The sequence below is a fragment of the Lingula anatina genome, chromosome 2 (assembly GCF_051362555.1).
Source record: "Lingula anatina isolate TDL-2025a chromosome 2, LinAna3.0, whole genome shotgun sequence".
Classification (NCBI taxonomy): Eukaryota; Metazoa; Brachiopoda; class Lingulata; order Lingulida; family Lingulidae; genus Lingula; species Lingula anatina.
The window spans coordinates 5,446,704-5,470,018 of NC_141768.1; the positions used below are offsets into that span (position 1 = coordinate 5,446,704).

The 23,315-nt window shown below is 39.1% G+C and overlaps 1 protein-coding gene across 6 annotated transcripts; it reads right to left on the reverse strand.

Moving 5' to 3' along the window:
• Positions 1–1,853: 1,853 nt before the first annotated feature.
• Positions 1,854–22,538, reverse strand: LOC106176888 (uncharacterized). 6 transcript variants are annotated; one of them, XR_015332904.1, is made up of 4 exons: positions 22,369–22,538; positions 11,067–13,342; positions 2,751–2,864; positions 1,854–2,541 (listed from the first exon to the last, which is right to left on the reverse strand). XR_015332904.1 is itself a non-coding variant. In XM_013559460.2 (2 exons), the coding sequence occupies exon 2, from the start codon at positions 13,335–13,337 to the stop codon at positions 11,943–11,945; it is 1,395 nt and encodes a 464-aa protein (XP_013414914.2). In that variant the 5' UTR covers positions 13,338–13,342; positions 22,369–22,538; the 3' UTR covers positions 8,656–11,942. The 6 variants fall into 6 exon arrangements, 4 of the variants coding, with proteins under 4 accessions (XP_013414914.2, XP_013414915.2, XP_013414916.2 ...); XR_015332903.1 differs by lacking the exon at positions 2,751–2,864; XM_013559460.2 differs by lacking the exons at positions 1,854–2,541; positions 2,751–2,864 and having other exon boundaries at positions 8,656–13,342.
• Between the last annotated feature and the right edge of the window lie 777 nt (positions 22,539–23,315).

The window sequence follows — 23,315 nt, forward strand, 5'->3', positions numbered from 1 at the left end:
TTTGCTTAGTTTTAAGTCACGTTTTTCAAATTTCAAATAAAGGCTTGATTGATTAACTTAAAAGACGCAACCAAGTTAAAGCTTCAGAGAAGCACGTTTTAGTGGGATTTACTCAGTGCATGTATAGGCTAAAATCCCATGGTCTTGGAAACAATAGAATACCAATGTGATTTGGGCTCTAAATCTCTTGCACTTATCCCTTGATTGCTCGGGGGTTTTATACACTCATTAGCCCAAGAAAAATCTCCTGAGGTGCACTCTTCTTATTGCAGACGGTGTGATACTGGCTGGTTTGAATGGCAAGTCAGCAAAGCCTGCTATGCACAGTTTTGAGTTTGGGTCGAAAATAGAAAGGGAAGGGAAATCGACGAAAAAGACCGACAACCAACATCAGTTTCTGTACATGGTAGTGTTGAAGCGTTGACTATTTGCTTGACACTACATGTGCGTATTTCTAAGGACAGAAGAAGTTGAATTTTTTATTTCGGTGACGGTTGTTAAAAATGCATGTATATTCATTCCGAGACTGCAACCTGGAAAAAAATCTGCCCATGAAACATCAAAAGAGAAATGATGGTCCAGGGTGAGGAAAAAATAGACGTCGGTCTTGAGGCACGCATCAACTTTTTATTGATGTGCTACCTATGGAGATATTTCCACGTTTGCAGATTGCGGTTAAGGAAGACGTTTGTCTTGACATTTTGATACATGGAGACCCTCAAAATTCAAATAACCCCCACAAAAAAGCATGATCACGTGAGAAAAAAAAATACCAAAACCAGCAGTGAGCCAAAATGCGTAAGCAGACAAATGAACCTTGCAAAAAATATCTAGAACGCAGCTGTCCGGGAAGAGGTGTATAAAGCACGTTGCTAGGCATAAGACCATAATTGTTAAGGTGTTTACTAGTATGGTAAATTAACGTAAGTTACTGGAGTTATATTTTGACACTCAGAGTCTAATGGATATGCTTATTTTCATAAAAATTTGTCGGTACTTGCGGTAGGTCCATTGCATAAACAGGTGATAAAAAAATAGGTTGGAGAGATGGTAAACTGATGGTGACTTGAGATTCCCTCACTGCGTTTTGCATTGAAAAGTGAGGCAGGGAGTCCATTAGGGGATTTGGCGGCATTGCTTTTAAATGGGTCGGTCATATTTGATCCATAGTTGATACGCCGTAGTCTGCGGATCAAGTTGTTCTTAAAGTGCCCTATGTGCCTGCGGAAGGGCTCTCCGTTGATAAAATATATGTTCGTACACGGGCGACTGTCCTCTAAACGCTTTTAAACGAACTGTTTTAGTTTTTATTCAAAGTATTTTGATTACGGCTGCCCGTTATCGTGCCCAAAGGCCTACTAATATTTGTTTAAGAAAGGAACAACTGAATAAATACAAAATATTTTGACAGTATCGACATGAAATTAGAAAATACCATTGTTCCTTCATGTTATCATGTCATATAAAATTTTAGGTGATTTATTATTCCCACGGTGATGATACACTAGCAAAGAGCCCCAAAGAGTATTTTGTTAATTTCATAATTAAGTATTATGACGGGAATCGTGACTTGAGCCTGAAGTTACAAGATATTGGTCTATGATTATTTTACGAATTAAGTGTTTCGTAAGATTGGTTTTGTAAAATGAATTCTGGTCGTTGGTACATGTATTATAGATGACTACTTAAAGAATATTGTAAGTTTCCTTCTTCAAATAGCAAAAGCAAGTGCTTTCACTAATACATCGATTTTATTTTTTCTAAGAATTGATTTGAAAAAAGGCCAAGCGTGTCTTTCAAACAGATGGTTACAAAAGAAAACCGAAAGAAAGCCTATCTAAAAATAGAGAAAAAACAATTACATTATTGCTTTATTATTTTGCTACATGCATAACTAAGCATTACTCGAGAAGGCTAATTTGTTCATAGGTTGCCAAGGTGACCCTCTCCATCGCTACTAAAAGCAACATGGTTATCAAACAACAAAAAATTATTTTTTTATTTCCTGGGAGCAACAAAAACTGTCGTACAAGCATAGTCTTATGTGTCACACGGCCAAATGCATTCGAGAAAGCTTTTTTACTAACATCTTTATTAACAGCTTTCAGACAAGACTTGAGGATAATAATATCGTCAGAATAATATGCTGCCAAGTACAGGTGAAGTAAAGAATTGACGGTGCTCTTAATCCTACGCTTTTTTATTATCCTTGCCAAAGAGACCCACGTTTTCCTACGCAATAATTATCTTCATTCCCTTTTTTCTCTAAGCACAGAGCACAAGCAGTAAAGTAACACGTGGAAATGAAGTGGTGAAAGATATTAAATGAGCCTTGGTTTTGAACAAATGAACTACAGGCATTAATAAGGTTTAACATGAAACCGTCAGACTGCCGCAGTCACCTGGAGTCACATCATTATTCTCGTCTTGAACCTACTGTTACCACTCAAATATTTAAGTCCACCGCTTAAGAAACTCCATATTTCTTGGCGAACTCATGTATTGGACATTGGACGCCATGCCATGACATCTATATCGGATCTAAAATAAAAAATATATATAAAAAATGAAGAAAAACTAATTGCTTTAAGATATCGAACAAGTTGACCAATAATTATGTAGCCCCACGTCATTTTCTCTTTGATCCCTCCACCCCCCGGATGGGCGGCCCGTTATCCGATAATCCATATTTGCTTTACTCAGACGTTTTTTCCTCTGAATTTTTGTAAGTGTTGGGTGGGGGAGAAAACCTCGTGCTTGATTGTATTTTTCCTCCAACTTCCTGGGTACCGAATGAAGTGTAGATGTAAGTTCTGTAACGTAGGTCCATTAAACCCACGCCATTTCTGGACCACGTGCGCCATCTAGTGAAAAAAAAACATTTTCCCTGGCTTTTAGAGTCTCTTATCAAATTTCAGTTATTTAGTGGTTATTGTTTTGGTCGTGCTTTGAAATTGGACAAAATGGAACTATTCCACCAGACGATCTACGAAAGCTTGCCAAGCTTGTCACATACTTGAATTAAACGTTTTTCAAGAGGTCACTTTCAAGTTGAAACGATAAACCTCACAGCAGCGTTTTACCCCTGACAATTTGCGTTTGAAGCTGTAATTCAATGGTGTCAATAAAACTGAAAAAGTTTCGGCTGGTTGGATCGTGGGAAGCATAACCTCGGACGATTACGTCCTTTACATTGTGAATTTACATTGTGTCCACATGCACCAACAAACATGCTGGCACAGAAACTGTCCTTTTACATCCCCGGGTAGAGTTTGTCCCCAGGAGTAAATTTTTGCCTAGACCAAACTACACCTGAGTTTAATCTGAGCAGGAGTTAAATCGGCTTGCTGCACTGGTATACCGTCGAGTTGTCACTGCCACTTTCATTGTCCCCTCAATCGTACATTCGAAAGCTGAGAAAAAATTTAATCAATTCTGAGAGACTATCCATTCGTTTCGGTGATAATGATGCTCCCGACGAAGCGATCGAGTTTGGAGTATTTCCGAGATCATGACGTCAGGGAAGGATTTTAAAGTTCAAGTAATTTGTAAGTTGATCGATCTTGGCACGCTTGGAGTTTCAAGAAAAACATTGCTTTTTTTTCGTTTGAAGTCATCTTAAATGCCCCTTTTCTACACAGCTCCGGAGTTTCGATTTGCACCATTGTGTCCGTTTTGATAAACGCGTTATCTTTGCACTGTAAATTGATTGCTACCATAGATCGTGTTTCTTTTTCAAAATATTTGCTATTTGTTATTTAAAATGTGTCGCACATGTTTTCTATAATGATAAACGTACTATCTGTCTTGTCAACTGTAACATTTGTTGATCTGACAGCAGATTGGTGTGAAGACTCGATTTTCAGAGGTCCTGGTGCTCACCAGACGAACAAACCATACAGAATTCTGATTCCATTATCTGCACATGCGGGGGCATTATGGAAAACATTGTTCGATTTGTAAGCAGTTTATTTCCTCCAAAAACAATATATCCAGTTAACTTTTTTCCTGTCCTAAAAGCGAATCCAAACAATTCTACGAATTATAGAATTTTCGATTGTTGCACAAAACGCTATATCAAACGTCTAAAACTGAAATAAAATCCCAAGAGAATTCTAGGTTGGGCATCTATATCCAAGTTTGAAAAAAATCTGATTTATTAGTTCCATGGAAAAAAAATATATCAACCCTAGACATTGTTGACGGACTAAGTTACATCTTAGCACAATGCACATGAACATGCTGTGACAATGAGAAGCCGTAATCTTACAAGATTGTAACAAAAGCCATTTATCCCTTTCATAGGTGGCCGCTTGGTGCAACACCCCCACACCCGTAATTTCTAAAATTTTCTAATTTGTGAACTCCAGGATGTAGGGAAACCTGCTCATCTCAGGAAACGACTTATTTAGCAGGCAGCATTAAATGGAAGCTTCCGTTTGCAACGAGAACGCCTACTGCTAATTTCGAAATTGCTTTTTTTATATCATATCCCTTGTGTTTATCCCTGTTTATACCGCCATTTCTCCAAATTTGTGCAGGCTCTGCTCTGCTCTGAAAACAATCTCTAGCATGAGCCACATTTTATTATTTACGCCATTTTCACACATACGTTATTAAATGTAATGGAATGGAATGAGGGCGAATTACGTGGAATTTTTTAACACTGATGATGCTCGGTGGATAACTGATAAAACGTAAATAAGGTTTGCCTTGTGAAAGGATGCTACATTAGCTATTCAGCTGCTAAAGCAGTGGGTACATTTACTTTAGATTATTTTACGACTAGCTCATGAACTCCTTTTTCTGTAACTAGTATTCATCGACCGCGATGAAAAAGATGCAAACAACTTGATCAAATTGTGGATTTATACAGCTTGGATGTGGGTGGGTTGAACACATGAAGCTAGTGTATTATTGTTGCAATTGCTGCAGGTATGGCACGCCCCCGTTTTCCTGCGTGCACCTTGAAAAATACCTACAGTACATTCAGACAGGGGAAATTAAGCCTGTTCAGTTTTATATGACGGCATAATGATCATTCGCCCATAAGTACAGCAGCGGGGCACCGGAGTACAAGTGGTGCCCTTATGCAAAGGTGGGGTGCTGCTCGGCAGGCGACAATATGATTACAAACACGTCAAATAAAATGAATCGGAAGTCATTTTACATCTGTCTATCATTGCTGTCTATGGGGGCGCTTCCTTCGTGGTCGTGGTTGGAAATTGGTGATAGTGCAGCTGTGTAAATTCACACTTATTCCCAACAGTAATATTGTGTAAGAAATGCAGGGATCGCCATGTCGTCATTGACCGTTTTGTTCATGTTCTCGATTCCGTTAGTGCGCATTTCCCTCCAATTAGTGAACTGCACAGACAAAAATACCGTGACTGTGACATTTTTTGTGGGGGCTGTTAATTATCTTTGAATCTTGGCCTATTGGAATCTAATAAATCCGATGATCATGGTATTGGGATTTTTATCGCACGGAGGATTTACGTATTGCAGCTCTAGTGCACGATAATATAATTATATATATGTTACTTACATAGACATCCACGATGGCAACAAAACACTACCACAGCAAATACTGATCAGGCATTATAATCCTTACAGTAAGAAACCTACATAAATGCAGCACGATATAAGAAAATTAATCATTCTTACTAGAAAAACATGCAAATATCAAAAATGCTGCATTGCTTCGATAACAGCAAAACTTGGCATATATGAAAATAAAAACGCTTGGTGATCACAATTTGCTTTTCTTATTCATAATAAAAATTAGGACACACAAATACATAAGCTATATAAATCCAATCACCGTTATGTCAAGGTCGTTTACAATCAATAACGAGTTGATCTCCAAGGGAGAACGACCGCTTCACCTACACTCCTTGTCTTTGCCAAGAGCTTCTTGGGAAATCACTCCCACTGGGGTAGAAATTATGGCTCATAAATTCGATGGTTTTCGATTTTCTTCGTATGACTGATTTTGAACGTGAATGAAATCGACACTTGACAGTGCGTCATTTAAGCTGGCATTCTAATCTCGAGTAATTGACATTCTCTTTCAAGGATCATATAAACAGAATGAACTTAAAACGTTTTGCGAGATGGTGTAAGTTTTCAAAATTGTATAATAGGAGAAAGTCGTGTTAAACTTCTGTAATGTACACCTTTAAAAACACATTTCTAGATCATATATTGTATTTTATGTAAGTTTAACGAAAGCAACGGATCTATCAATGACTTGAATGAAAGAACACTTTTTGCTCCCTGCCGCCTCCTTTTTCCTCTTCATGATTTATGTTTCATGTAACAGAGAGTCAATTCTTTACGAAGGCATGATTAACAGAATGATTCACCACGCCTATCCATGATTAATCGAAGAGCTAATAATTTTCCTAAGACCAAGTAGTAATTAAACAAACCTAATACATCACTGGACTCTTCCCTAAATGACAGCGCATCTAATATGCCGTAACAGCGAGCACTATACCCAATGCCCCTCGTCCATCAAATTTCGCAGAATCCGCATTCACACTCGCCTCCGGTAGAGAGGCAGATGCAAATGACATCAGTAAGCGCGTTTTCAAGAAGTTGTAGAGACAACTTCTTGGTATTTTCAACTAAGCGGATATCAACGTAACATATCTCCATGCGCAGCATTTTATCATTTGTATTCATCCAAAAGATTGTTGCATTGTTAGTGGAAGCCCTATTTGCGTATTTTAGACCAAACCAGTTCGTTTGAATCACGTGTGAACGTGGTCGACACAGAGAGTCATATCAGTGCATCTCTGACACACATACTCGAAGATGAGTGCAAACATCTTTAGTACAGGGTGTTTAAATTATTCATTTTATAATTTATTGCATGTTTGCCTAAGCCGCTAAAATTTTCAACTGTACGTGACCGAAAAGTTGGTGTGTGCGCGCACGCTGTGTTGAATCAACTAACTACCCCATTTCAAACTTTTAAGAGAAAGTATGTCTAATACTTTCGTTATTTATTATTTTAGTCAAATTGTCAAGTAGATTTATTAAGATGTCATCAGAGTGTTATGGTGTGTAAGATTTGGATGGCTCCTTCTCAGGTACAAGTGTTACTTTTGTCATTTTTGTACGTGAGCGGATGGATCTATCAACTACACATTAGGCAGTTTTGAAAATTGAGCAAAAGAACCGAGTCAAAGTTTTGTTACAGTAGAACACAGTATGACAAATTGGCGCTGTTATCTTTTGAATAGCTATCAGATCCAGCTAACAATTTGAACTACACGCACTGTCCATTTGACAAGTGAAAACTTTGATATATTTGAGCAGAGCGCGTTCACATCATCTCTATTTTTCGACATTTCTAAAGCGAAGTACAGATGGGTTTAAATAGTGGAGCTTTTCAGATTATTGGCGCAGCATGATCAAGTGAACAACTTTTTTGCAGTCAACTCTCTTTACCAGTAACTCTCTTTGCAGTCAACATGTTAAACAGATTCTAGATCGACTCAGCGTCGGTCTGAATGACTTTTGAGTGGAAACGTCCTTCTCCAATACATGTGTGTGTGATTCAAACCCGTGAAAGATACGCCTCTTTTAGGCATTGTGCGCGAGGCAGTGCCCGTGACCAACTCGCTTTCGTCACGTATTAGATATAAATATAGGTCTTTGTGCAGTCTAGTGGGATAAGCCACAGTTAAGATATCTTAATAGCGCCGTTTGCGCGTGTTGTTAAGCTGTAAAGGGTTCAAAACCTAGAACAGCCAAATGATATATTGCTAGAACAACATCAAATCGATTAAAGTGACAGGCTACACTCGCCTCTATTGTTACTGTCATTTGTTCGGGAGAAGAAAGCATTGTTTATGGAAACATAGTACATGTGGGTGTCTTCAAAAATGTACCCAAGTGTGTTATTTTGCCGAATAAGACAAAATCAATAACCACAGTTTACAGAGATGAAATACAACACCAAAACATGTCAGTGTTAAAGAAATCACCTTGATCTTCGAAACTTTTGATAAAACAACACGCACTCAAAAAAAAAAAAAAAAAAAAAAAAAAAAAAAAAAAAAAAAAAAATGCATGTATCGCAAACAAAATTCAAAGCGAGGTCTTTGGTGAGTGTCTGGGGTCTCTTTATCTCTTAACACGTAACCAGGTTATATCCTGTGTAAAATGAACCATCATTTCAGACATATTTTAAACAGACAATTAAAAAATTAACAAGGACATGTTTCACCTCAACAGCACAACATGAAATTTTCCTTCAAGTCCGTCTTGTAGTATCGTGTTCAGGAGTAATTTGCTCGACTGTGCAGCCTTGTTAATGTATTGTTCATTGTTGACGATGTTGTTGTTTTTGACAGAGAAGAGACAATTGGTGCGCGTGCATTATTGGCATAAGTAGAGATGTCTTTGAAGGAATTTTTATTTGGATGTCTGGTCCTTCGATTTGATTTTTGTGGTATTCTCCTTTTACCGGAGTCGGTCGCATTCATATTTTCATCTGTTTAGGTGATGCTTTAAACTGTTTTTTTCCGTATAAGCGAATACACATAAACTCTAATTCAAAAGCATGAGTCGACTATTCCAGCTCTTTTCTTACGAGTTGTCTGGTTACCGCCACGACATTTACTAACCACAAACTGCCCATGATTGCACAAATTTGTTTTATTACAAACTTAAAAATAGGTAGCAATATAAACATCATCTTAATGGTGACAAACGGGTATAAGATAAAGACAGTTATGCAGAAGAACGATGCCATAGGCTAAACAGAAGGAACTATTACGTAGAAGCTTTTTCCGACACTATGAAAAGCTTATATCCACGGAAAAGTGCCCGAGTAACCTTGGAAAGATTAGTGCCAGGAACTGTTGTCAGTCAATATTTAAAAAAAGAGAACCCATTGATTTTTTAAGTTTACAATGAATATAGAAAACTAGAATTTTTTTATTTCTTTTCACGTAATTATGTACTTTATACTTAAAAAAACACGAACATAAAGAACATTGCTTACAATTCCAACGTACTTAATTGGTAGGAACAGTGCCAGCCTGAGGTTTGTTTTAAAAAACTTAACAAGGTTTACAGCATATCTTACTGCCGCGTTTCCAGGTACATTGGGTTGCCTATCTCAGCGCTACCTATTCTAACGAGCCGTCTGAATAACTCGCCTTTAGACAACAAATCCAATTTCTCTGTTGTCTGCCCACTACCACTACCACTACAGCCTGTTTACGTCGCATGTCGTTATATTGTCTTCCTTTGATGGACTTTCACGATCAGTTGTAAACTGAAAATAGTTATAGCGAGTTACACACAACCAAACTGACTGGAAGCTCGTTTACACCAGGCTTAATTCAGATCGGTCCTAATTAATTTATGAACCACTTACATTCGTTCACAATCATAAGCGTCCGTAAAAAAGCATCCAGCCCTTATGGTTCGTGGTTTGTCCAAGCAGGCTGTTCTAACTGATTTTTTGCAACTTTCTAAACCAAGGCTCATATGATGAACCCTAGGGGATAGATTACGATCAACATAACCTACACAGCATAAACGTATTCAACTAACTAGAAACGATCTGTATTATGTCTTGTGTGAATAGTCCCCAAAGTGTGCATTGATCAGACCAGCTCTTGACTTAATAATGCAATACATATACAGTATGTGAAATATTGTGGCAGCTGATTATTGATATACGTAGGTTACTACAGAGGTGTGCATCCTCCTTACCATATTATTTGACATTAACATACATAAAGGAACCATCCCCCGCTTTTGCTACATATTGTTGCTGCATTAACGGTTTTAATGTAGTATTTATATTCTATCACGCAGACTATCCATCCGCCTTTGGAATGTTGAACTATTGAGTTTTGATTAATTAATTATAGCTTTGTAATCAAAGGCCGACAGTAAAAATCAATTGGTGGAGATAAATACAACCACACGTACCACAGATCCCCGACTCGTGCCCTATCACTACGGGAGAATGTCGCTACCAAACAGATGACTTACTGACAGCTTTTCAGTTCTTTCTTACTTTTGTTGTTCCTCCCAATTTTCGTCAACATAAACATTACTCTAACGTATGCTAATACATGCAGTAGTCGTGTTTTAACAAATGCATTACTCAAAAATTAGCACCTTGCCCCAATGAAAATGTTTCCCCGTTATAAAGAATATAAAATAGTCCTGTGCCTGGGACATCTATATATGATACAGATAAGCTTGGCGACCGCTTGAATATATGTATATAAATGTATAGTCAAACCAGGGTAATCATCACTTATTGCACAGTCGTTACACAACAACGAGTGGAAAAGTCTAGCAATCCACATATATTATCTAGCTCTTAATATTTGAAATTCACACCTTTTATCTCAGTCAATTTCTATAATATATGTATGTATATGTATATAAATGTTTGTGCAGGAGTACACATATAAAGCTGAAACTCCGCCCTTATCGATCAACGAAGTAAAAAAGATATACGTCTTTGTCCCCGAAAAACGCCGTAGAAACGATAATAACATGATCAACAGTTACTTTAAAGTGACATCTTATGTACACAAACATAAATTATCTATATTAAATACTCACTATCATGAAAAAATATTGTACCTTTTCCTTATTAGTATACAGCTGAACACTGTAGTCATAATACATTAACAATGATATTAAAATTATAATAATACTATTTTGTAAGTGACTATATTTGCATATATCTATAGCTCTTAAAACATTACATGATCATTCCTAAGTGCTGTGGCAAAGGTCCCTTTAAAAGCAGCAATAAATATATAAAACCAATTTCTTTAGAAAAATGAAGATTTTTTAACAAACGTAACGTCCAATAAATATCGCATAAGTGCACCTAATAAAAACGTTATCAATCACGACACAAGTGAAGGGTGGAGGTAAAGGGATTATCTTTTCCAATCTTGCCTTAATTGCCACTTTTACAACATTGTATGTACACCCTCAACTAACTTGAACAAAAAAGAAGTGAACCCACACGACAACATATGTTCATAACGAAATCACGTAACACCTACCAGCATGTACTGAAGTCGCAAATTGCAACATTTTGTATATTTTGGCTTCGTGTTATATGCCCCTCCTAGCCCCCTATCCGGTTTTGGCTTACAGGGTAATTTCTTTGCAGTTTTCGGTTATCTAGTAAAACTGGAGGTAACAGCAAATAATGAAAATTTAGTAGCGGCACAAGTCAATTATGACAGGAAATGCTACCGTTCATAGTCTGTTGACGGATGTCGGTACTAATTCTTCTGCATCTTCCCAAACGAAAGACCGCCATTTTGAATCTCGACATTAGCATAAACTGTAGCGCAGTAAAATGGCAATCGTAGACTCTCTACTTCAGTGATATCCCGACAGTAACATGCAGCGCAATGTCTGGATACAGTGACCTTTGCAAAAATGCTTTCGTTAATATCAGTCATCCAGAGGCAATATCTATTTACTGTAGTTTTCCGGGAATTGCTAGCTTGTTAGCTTTCGTAGAAATTTAAGAGGTTTATTTTCGCTGATTGGTTTCTCCCGAAACTCTGCGATTGAAGTCTACACATGATGCAGTGCTGTAAATCTTACCAATCCGACGCTTTCTTATATTCAGCAGAGGATATGAATAAAGGCATTCGTCTCAGTCAAGTTCTATAGCACCTTCTATAATGAAAATCCCTTAAACTAGGACGCATTTTTTTGTTTTTATATATGTTCTACAAATAGAGGGTATGTGGCTATCTCTATATCACAGTAAACAGCAGATTTCATATATATATATGTATATATAAAAAACAAAACAAAATGACTAGTCTCAAAATGATTGTTATGAAAAAATTAAGAAACGCTATATTAACACGACCATCCTTTTTTTCGGTCTGTCGTCATAGTTGCCAAGAAGAACATGTCTAGTTAGCCAAGAGAAGATGACTCAACTGGCCTGGGTAGTTAGCAGCGGCGGCAAGATCCAGAAGGGTCTTGGAAGCATCCGGAGATGCAAGGTTTGGCACCATACCGTTGCCCTGCAACAGGAGCGGGTCTCCAAATGGCAACCCCAAGCCCATCATTGCTGGATTCATGGTATTGAAGTTGTCCGTGGTCCCCGCTCCTGCAGACGCCAAACCTTGCAAGAGCTGCTGTTGCTGTTGAAGCATCTGAAGCCGTTTTTGTTGGTCGCGAAGAAAAAAATCTTGGCGCGGATCACGGGCCTCTCGTGGCGAGAGAGAGCGAGATCGCGGGAACCCTGGGGCAGTGCATGCCGGCGGTGGCACTGCGGAGGTGTGTTGTTTTTGTTGAAATTCGGTTGGGGACAGTCGCGTCGGACGCTTGGTAATGCTCTTCAGTTTTGTCGATCCAAATTTGGTCTGTGCGAAAGCAGCCGTTGTAAACGTGGGACCTTGAACTCGAGGAATGAAAGGGTTAAAGATGGTCGTGCTACTGGGAGGGCTCACTGGACTCACGGGCCACGTTGGAGAAGCGGCAGGGGACGCTGTGTTTGGCCATCCACCAGACGCTGTTGGGGTGGTGGGCGAGATGCTGATGTTGCCTACAGACGCGGACAGGGAGTCGATCGTCTTGAAAGTCTGTGTGTCTGAACTGAAGAGGGACGTCTGAAGTTCCTTGTCTGGCCCTTCCAACAGGTCCGTGTCGCGCTTGTTTGAATATAAAATCTTGACGACGCCCTTTTCTCCCACTCTGTACGACACCTCGGCTGGGTCGATCCAGATGGTCAGATCTTCTGGCAGATAGGTGAACACCTCTTCCGTCGTTAGACCACTGTTGTATACAGCTTGAATGATGGTCGGGTCCACCTTTTCTCCATTCACAGGGATACAACGAAACGCCGATCCTTTAAACGGCTGGTCAGGGTACCAGTGCCCTTCGAACTTTTTGTGGAACCCTTTGGCAAGTTCTTCGCCGAAACAGTTAACTCGGCGCCGTGGGAGTTTGTTGTACAGGTACGACAGTATGAAGTTGAGAGCCACTGAGACCTCCACTTGCATGCTGGCAAATACGTCGTGAGGGTCCATAACTGTTACAGGGGACGACTGGGGAGACTTCTGTTGCTGTTGCTGCTGCTGCTGCTGTTGCTGCTGCTGGTGGTGATAGTGGGAGGTTTGCTGATTGTGTTGTTGGTACTGTTCTTGTTGTTGTTGCTGCTGTAATTGTTGTTGTTGCTGCTGAAGATCATCCTGATATGAGTGAAGAGGCAGCGAAAGCTGCAGACCTTGAATCAGCCCCCTCGCCGAAGCTGCAGACGGCTGGGAAGAATGAAAACACTGTTGTCTGCTTGAAAGAGACATTATCTCTGAAATGAAATAAAACAGAAATTATTTCCTACACTTGAGATGACCGTGATAACCTTTACCTGAATACATTCAAAAAGGTAAAAAAAGTCATAATTCTACATAATGTAATAGGCAGCCGAGCAAGCTATTCGCAGTACAACTCGGTTGAATAGGAATTCTACACGCGCAATATATAGACACCGACCAGGATAAACTAGAAATAACCACACTAAACCAACGGTGTGAACACAAACCGTCTACTTGTAATGGACCTAATGTGATACCGACGTGTTGCCTTTAAACTAAAGACGATCTTCAGTAACTTGGTGAGAAATAGCTGAATACAGCAGAGACTCCACCAATCCGATGACGAAAACCCGTTATACTCCCACCTTCATTATAAGGCCTTGTTATCGGTATACCGAAGTATGGTGGCCGTGGGTAATAAGCATGATTTTCTCACATAAATTGCTACAGTGTATGATAATGTAAAATGCTCACCAACATGTACCGTGTATGCTGGTGAAAGCCGATTATTTTGAAGGCTTTGTGGATGATGATGAATACGGCTTTTTGTAAGTTTTTGCACACTATACAATTCGTATGTTATTTCAGAGAGCGACGTCGGGAGATGATATCATAATTTGGAGTCAAAGCATTCATCGTAACTTGAGTTATTATAGTGAAAATTCCCAAGCTATGAAAAGAACAGAAATTAAAAAGATATCGACACATTATGTTATCGGATGAACTACTGACGTCGTTCTTTTCAGGGGCATATCCCGGTATTCTGCTCAACTAAATTCGCCTCTGTCCGTAACCTGGTATATCCCGGATGCCTTATGTGCTACACTAAGTTTTACGCATTTTGTCATTTCCTATCGCTGATGTGGACAAACACACAATATAAACTATAAATCATTTTCTTTGCCGTCATAACTGTAATTATGAATGAACAAACATACGTCTCTTCAATAACGCATAAGTTATGACGTATGCAAAATGCCATTACTAATTCAAAATCTATATTGCCGACTTACGCCTGTGTAACCCGTCACAAAATTCAATTTTAGAGAATCGTGGCGTTTGTCCGACTAAAATCTACATCGTAATGTTCACTTACAAGAAAAATATGGTTCCGATACAAAGGTATATCTACTGCATCATTTGGTGGAAAGTAAAACCGCTGAGAAAAGACTCCGTTTCACCGAATAAATTCAAATAAACACAAATTGCGATAAATCTTCAACTCTCCTACAGCTCGTTTTTATTCCTTGCTATTCCCTACGGGACTAAACAACGCCCCCTGTCCGACCCGACTGAAGATAGCGCGATCAAGTCGTGGCTATGCCCCTTTGCTCTAAGGGCAAAGCCCGTAGCCTAAGGCCTTCTAGTATGACGTATCTCGGTGGCTTATCTCGTACGCAGACCGGGTGCATAACATGCGAGGCAAGCATCATCGCGATGTTGTCTGACGTGGATGGAAATATACAGTGGTTTAAGTAGCGGGCCATAGACTATATGTTCTTCCTGATATATCGAGTGGGAGGGGGTTTTGGGGGGTTTACAGTGAAAAAATTAAAAAATAAAAAACAGGCACAATGTGACGGCCTTTTTCTGCCTGTTACGCATGTCTTTTTAGGTTGTGGTGTAGGATGGGGTGACAACAGCTGTGCAAGACCGGGCAGCGATCAACTTGTCCGTCCGATTTTTATGCGAAAGAAAATATGATGATGCGACACACGTTTGATTTATAATAGATGGTGAGATTGGTGGGTGGTAGGGGGGAGGGGGGAGTTTCAATAACTGCTAGTGGCAGAAGAAGACATTATCACAATCTAATCCTTCTTACATTATGTTATACAGGGTGGTGGAACACCCTTTGCTTTTGTAGAAGAACAGTCAAAGACATTGTGACAAACTGGTCGCAATGTCATGCAAGAGAAGAACTTGACAAACGTTTTCTCATCTCTCACGGAAGGGACACAGTAGCTGACAGTTGTGACGCAAAACAAGGTGACAAGCTATATGTCAAGATGCATGGAGGGGGCGGGGGCACAATAGCTGTATTAGGCCAACACAGAATAGAAAACAATGAGAGAATCTGTTCATTTTGTCATACGAGAGGAACGACACGAAGTACAACGGTTGCTAAAGTTGAGGCACAGAAAACAATGAGGCAATCCATTCGTTTTGTCATACGAAGAAACAGAAGCTAGTAGAGAGACGGGAAACAATGTAGCAATCTATTCGTCCTGTCATTTTCAAATTGCTGTACCCTGAGTCAGTTGCGTGTTGATGTGAAAAACGCTGCGTAAGGCTGCAATGCAGCATTACTGATTGCTTTTTTACATAGAAAGATGTGGAAATTACCATCCGTCTCGTAGAGTGAATCGTATTCCATCTAAACTATATGATGACGCATCCTGAGCACGAAAATCCATGCAGAGCAAACTAACCATTCCTTGACTTATTAACTGAATCACAGAAGTTAATTCCGATTAAGAAACCCCATCAACTAACCAACTATATATATACTCATGCAGCTTGTTTTTCTCGTTCTGTTGTGCTTACACAATCTGTATCCTTTCGTGCGAGTTGTGCTTTTGATCTAATTACACAATTATGTCAGGGAGTCGTAAAAACGATTGCATATGCAAATATTAACAGTATTTTTTGAGCGGCGTATATTTACGAGTCAAATTGTTAAATTATATCAGTACCCGACATCTTCATAGAAAAAAGGTTACTTAACCGAAGCAGTGGGCAGAAACATTGCCGCAGAAATGAGCCTATCGTGCGCCAAGCATAAGATCAATGTATGCTCGAATGAATGCGACTCTGAATATTCATAATGCCCTGCTTAGCAATTCTGTCGTCAAACGACACTTGTGTCTATAGATAATGTACATAAAGGTACGATTATTTGAATAAAATAGCATATAAAACCAGTACATAAACTTTCTTAAATCATACTAATGTTAGTCAAAACGACGTGGCCTTTCGTTAAGATTGATAGGTACCCTTTACCTACATTTACAGAGGTGTAGATGTTTTAAAAAATGATGCTGGGAATAAGTACATAAATGCAAGATGTACCAGCTGATAGTAAGTGTGACCAAGTACACTCGCTGATCATGATCTCCCACTTGAACAACAGATGGGAGAGGGAACAAACAACTTGGGCTCCACAGTGTAAATCAGTTAATGCATGCTAACAGACTCGGCGTGTTCCTAAAGTGAAGTGGGTGCAATATCTGTATCTATTGAACAGGGAAAGGGTAGGGTATATGTAGCTCTCATTTTATAAAATGGTTAACATCTTTTTTAAATCTAAAAATCACACACACACCGTATCGAGGTCTCGAACTTCCTTCTCCATGTATGCGACTTGCCGATAAAAACAGATCTATCAATACATCCTGCTTAATTCTAATTGGAGAAATAATCATTATTCAACAACAAATTGATTAATCATTTTATCTTTATTACGTGAGTGAGCATGTCAGGCACAGTTGTAAGACGCACGAACACAGGCGTCACAAAATCTAAATAGTCCTCAACAGTTGAAACTTGGCTATGAACTTTTAAGTTGCGTGTACTTTTTCTTTTCGCTTTCCTTTTTTTCCTTTGGGGACATATATTGGCTTTGGATCGTATATTAAGTGACATAAAATGCGGGTTTAAACTTTCAGGTTTTGTGCAAATTCATTGCTTATCCTCACATTAGCAGTCACGGAGACCTACATTGAATATATTTTGATAGACTACTTAATAATCGTGTTCTCTTACACCTTACAGGAGATACTTAGCCCAAACTGCGACTGAAATCCAGGCTTTTTATTTGGTAATTCGTTTCTGACTGATAAGCACGTTCAGTGTTTCATTGAGAGTAACTGTGGACATGGGCAGAGCGTTTTAGGCCAATAATAAACCCATTTCCCCTTGGATAATGAATCCCAACCTATAAGATTCGAGAATACCAAATATGTAATTTCAGACGTCTATATTTCCTTGTTTTTTCCTCTTATACTCCAATTAGCGTCATAGCTTTGGTCGCAGTTTTTCACTAATTGTTTGGTAACTAACACGGATACATGTAACCACGAAGCAGCGAGTTAACATCAGGTAACATAGGTTCCTTCAGATACCATCTGGGTTCCAATTAGATGCCTTGGTTTTATCTTAATCCCAGCCATTAAAGCCTTTGAAGCGATAAGTTTTACCGTCCCCACGGCCTCTCGGCTGATTCTCTTTAATTTCAATTGTTAACGTCCTGATTTCCCTATGCTGATGTCTACAAGATATTACGGTGTTGAAATTACACGGTATGTGTAGTGCAGATAAGATAGGGGTTTAATTACAGCCATCCACACCGAGTTTCAGAGTCCACTGAAAGCTGGCCTCGATCATCAGCTTTTTTTTTTAATGATTATTTATTTCACACCGACGCTTTGGACCCACATTGGAGGGACGGAACTCCGAGCTTGGGCACCCCTCGCGGCAAGATGGTTCAGTCTCTCACGGAACCATGAACGCTGAGTTATTCTCTTAGGTATACCAATGATCCTTTTTCTTTTAACAACAGCTATTGATTCTATGAAACTTGACTATATCGGTAGCTATCTGGTCACTTTTTTCAAGTACATTTATTGAAACTTTTCGATGGAGTTTTGAATAAAAACCTAAGGAGTATATTCAAGTCAGTGCTTCTTTAATTCCAAAAATGCTCATCACGTTTCAACTAACTGACAACCCCAAGGAGCAGGGTAGAATTAGGGAAACGTCTGATCTGTTCGTCATGCTTTAGTTCTGCCTATGTCGTCATGCTGGTGAATTCAATGGTCATGCGTGCAGACAGGAATAAAAAATGATTATGCCTTCCCATTTAAAAAACGTCTCTTCGAAAGTAATGTATGTAATAGATGCAGTAGTGTGTGTTTAAATGGCATAGTCACCGAGTGCAAGGGGAAGTGACCTGATGAAAGATGATGATAAAAATGTCTGGGTAAAATTTTTTAACATACGCCAAGTCTGTGACGAAGGCGGGGTAAGATGAGAGGAGGCGTCCCAAGCTCTGCCATTAGAGTGTGTAAGTCTTGTTGTACCATAAAATCGAAACAAATCTGATTTCAATTTGCCAAGGACAATTGCTTATCTCTTACTTCAAAATCCAATAATTCCCCACTTTCTTCTGGCTCCATTATTTTAATTAAAAAAACGTGCAAAGAGCTTTTTAATAATGGTATTTGGCATGCCATAGATATTCCACAAGACCCTCTACCGCATACTTAGCTACATGTGATAAAACATTTATTTATCGGCAACCCGTACTTTCTACCACCTAACGCTGTATTGAATTCGACGATGCAATATCAGCAATGTTACTGATCGATCATTGCCTTCTCATCCAGTGTTTTGATCAGTAAAAAAGATGCATATATGCGACATGGATTTGCTAATTCTCAGACAGACAGAAGAAGAAAAGCAGCGTTGTGAGAATCATCATATGAGAAATTGTGCATTTGGAATCGACGTTTTCTTGTACATGTGTCACTTAACAAGAACAATGATAAAGTTTATGTATAGAAATGAAACACTTCGCTTCGCTTGCTGCATTGCCCCCCAAAAAAGGGCCACATGAGGAGTCATCAGATACCTGCATTTACCATCAGTGTGTTAAGTATGCTTCCAATCACAAACTACGCACGCATTCCAGATATCCTGCGTTGTACAGGTAAAGGTGAGCAGTTGTTTAGGAGAAGAGAGAGGGAGAGCGGCTTTTACACATTACCTGTAATATCGGTGCGTGGTTTTTCGTTGATCAGAGATATCGGGATAGAAAACACGCGTCCAATATATAATCCAGGTTAAAAATTACCAAAGCAAGCGAATGGAATTAAAACAGAAAGCTGACAGCACTCTAAACAAATCTAACCACATGTGAGTACAGCGTCGGGTTTATTCGTTTCATTTCCTTAGCAAGTCGAGAGGATAAACACAAAAATCCGATATTCTGATTCCTTTAATAGCGAGTTCTGGTCGCCAAAGGCATTCAGTTTTTTATTTTTACTCGAAGGTGGAGTCGTTAGCTTTCAACATAAATCGCCTACTTCATACACTCCAGATTCACTTTATCTTCATTTACAATGGCCTTGACTGAACGTATATGTGAGGTAGTTCAGTTAAAAAAAAAGAGATAAACATCTGAAATATAATAGACCAGCCGAAAACATTCACCTTCATGATCACGTCCTAAGACTTTTAATTCTTAGAATCAGAATTATCAGCATTCAAAATGCGAATGCCATGGACAGCGTTTATCAACGGACCAGCCTCAAAGATATATCGTCACGCCTTAACCATGTCAGGCAACAAGTCGAGTGATATGTTAATCCTAGGGTAATTGCCGCATTAGATAAAACGTTTAAGAAATGTCTTAATTGAAGCCTAATAGGGCCTTAATCAGATGTCATCCTCATCCCCGTCTTATCAGGTTGTCTAACGGTCGTGTTAAGGGATGGTGAACGCAACAGCTTTGTGAACGGTTGTGCAACATGCAAAGGTAGCGTTTTAAAGGTCAACCGATTGTAATGTTGTCATGCGGTGTTCAGAGCAGGATTGCCTAATAAGTGTCGATTCCTTTGGCCGCTAGTAAAACTAACGACTACTGAATGTCTTTTCCCGTCTGCTGCCGAGGAATTTTTGTTTTTCCATCGCTACAGTTAAACGTTTTTCAGCTGACGAGTCCTGCTTTCCGCTGTTGCACGTTAAAGTGACTATTTATGAGTTTGTTTCATTCTCCGCAATTAAGAACTAAAACGCCTCGCGTAAGTGACGTTAACTACAGACAAGATATCAATGCATTTCCTCATAAAGGAATTATGTCTGATTCTCATTGCCAAGGCCTTAAATCTATTAGCATAAACATGGCATTCGGTGAAGTAATATATTTTTGTCATTAGAAACATTGCGGGTTTCTTAAAAGTAATTGAACATTTGTCTTACCTGGGTTTCTGCACGAGTAAGAAGCGTTTCGTTAAGGTAAAGTGTAAATTATTCGTATGGAAGCATTCCCCCATTTCATCATAAAACCTTCATAAAATGCCAATGATTTTGAACTGAGGGGTCAATACAGTCGCATTAAAATTCGTCACTAATGACGTCACTAGAAGCTGGAAGTGGCGATCAATTTGAAAGAACGGGAAATGGTTCAAGTATCCAAATTCAATTTCAACAGCCAGAACGTCCAATGGGCATATCTCTTCTATATCTGAAACACAACTGTAGATTGCTCGTCTAACGGGTCCAATACCTTCATGGTACCTAAACCGGTGCGCTTAATAAGTGACAGCATTGTCTTGGTCTTATCTACCTTCCCCCAAGGTCGGCAAAGTTCACCGCTTTAACTTTCATTTAGTTGTTCAATTGTGGAATAATAATAGCACTGCACGCCACATGTAATCCAAAATTACTTGCTGGCATTGATGTCAGTGATTTCATTCCCAACAGGCAAACTATATGAGATAATCAGACTGGTAGAAAATGGAAAACGATTTTGCTTAAATATGAGTAATCAACGGTGAAAATAGCTTGAATTTAGCTTGAATAAAAATGTATCCGAAGAGTGGCAGAATTATTCATTTGACATTACAAATTGTTCGTTTTTTCTAACAAGCAAGGTTTTTTTCTTTGCTTAAAAGGTGAAACCGATACCATAGCAAACACCGCCTGTTACTATAGGTACAGAAAATTTTCTTTCCACTTGTTCATTATACAGAACAAAAACTATTCAAGTATTGTGATATTTCGATACATCATGTCTCCAAATTACGCACAACCTACTATCCACAAACCGTGCCGTTATGGTCGAAGATATATCGACTGGTAGGACACCGGTTCGATACTGTTGTGAAAATAGCTCATACTGTTGTAGCATCCAGCTATAATATATACCGTTGCTGATTGCAGTAAATAGGGTCAGCAAAAGTAAGAAACATGTGACTTACTCGATAAGTCAAGAGGCCAAACCGAGCCTGGCCACTTCTAGTTTCTTACCCGCCGTCTCATTCAGTAGATATCGGCAACCTCTCTTCTAAAATGACTGCGTGTGTTCATCAGACGATGTCGGGTAGCTCACTTTCACATGATAATTACATATTCGTCCTAAACTAAATTTATACAAAAGCAGTAGTTAAAATCACTCTAATCGAAATCACATGAAATTTAATCAGAAATGCAGTATGCACTTTACCGTGGACTTTGTTCCAAAATGTAAATAAGAGTGGATGCAACGATAGTGCATTGTTGGGGTTGCCTAGTATTGTTGCTTATAAAAGCGACTGAACCAACTCGAAGGGATGGATTTCATCAACAGTGAACCATTAAAAAATATGAGACAAACAATGTGTATACTGTAGCACAGGTGATACCCACCGTATGATAAATAGCCAACCGATAACGCATTTAATACAGCATAGAATGCGGCACACGGCGGAGACCGAAATAGTCTTGTCGATAACCCTCTAGCTTTAATACCAGCCTGCGTCATAACACTACTTAGCTGATATTAAATCGAACCAAACCCAAACTAGAAGAAAAACATTTCGAAGGTATCCAGCTTAAATAACCACATTAAGGTCGCGCACTCAAGCAAATTACAACGTCTGCGGTATTTTACTTATGCCTGTTTCCTTGTTAGCTTACCAGGTAGATGGATTTACCCATTACTGACGATAAAAATGTAAATATTGCTGTTTTTTATCTACCGGAGCTATATTAAAACATGGATTTAAATAGAAAATGAAAATATGCTGAACTGTAATATCAGTAGAATTTATGTGCCATATCAGCTGAACACACCACCGGGAAGTTGGCTTGATCTTTTTTACGCGTGTCACCAAAAAGTCCCATTGAATTATGGTAACATATGGATTCCATATGTACGTAACTCCGCCGGCATCCAACCATTAGACAGCCGTACGTCTAACATCTCATTGTACGATCAATATATAAAGATCTCTGTTTATGACTGTCAACTACTTACATTGCCCATGTAGATCACTGTTGATGAAATGGTCTGGTTACGTTAAGTCTTAAATGCTGTACAAAAGTATAAAAGCTCTCTGCTGTATATGTAGACGGCAGATCGGTCACAGTACAAAACGCCAGCAGCTGCAGCTGATCAGATGTTTATGAGGCCGCAGCACGCAACCACAAGATTCATCCGCTTTTACACAGTTGCAAGGTTTTCAAATGTTCTGTTGAGTATCATTGACATCTGGTCGGACTAATAAATACATATTCTATCTAAATAATTGGAAATATGCGTTGTTGATAGATTACCAAAAACCAACCGTTGTCTATAAGTTAAATATGGCAATGAGAGGATTACTTTGTTTTTGTGGAAACACATCCGGTTGCGACCACGCGGTCATGTAGCCAGTTACTGCAGTGACTATGATCAGCTGTTTAGTAGGTCTGACGTTTTAGGTAATAATCATTTTAGTTGTTTGGTAGTGCTTATCGATCATTTAGCGCGTTGGACGATTGTTTACCAGCATCCTGGCCGTATATGTCAATACTTTACTTGGAATGAATAGGATGGTTGTCTAATTTTAGGCAATTTTAATACTTTCATTTATGATGGTGGCCTATTTCTAGACCTCTCACAGCCTCTATAGGCCTGTGTAGGTTGGGTAACTGGCATCCATCCTGTTGATCCATTTTGATCCTTAATGCACGTGTAAGTTATCTTAGAAGATGGGAGATTGATTTCGTATCAATCTTCATCACGTAGTTTCGCTTCTCAGCGAACATAAATTGAGTTTATACAGCTGCACTAGTAAGCTTATTTTAATCATACTCTACATGTAGGCCTACGTATGTAGCCAGATCGTTACTGAACAGTTTGAAGGCTTACAGGTTCAATACTCGGTTTTGCTTACCATCCACGATAACAGTGGAAAGAAAAGCTCCGTCGTTTTGACCTTG

Excerpts from the sequence above, each read along its gene's own strand:
- LOC106176888 (XM_013559460.2), bottom strand. The coding sequence starts at position 13,337 with ATGTCTCTTTCAAGCAGACAACAGTGTTTTCATTCTTCCCAGCCGTCT.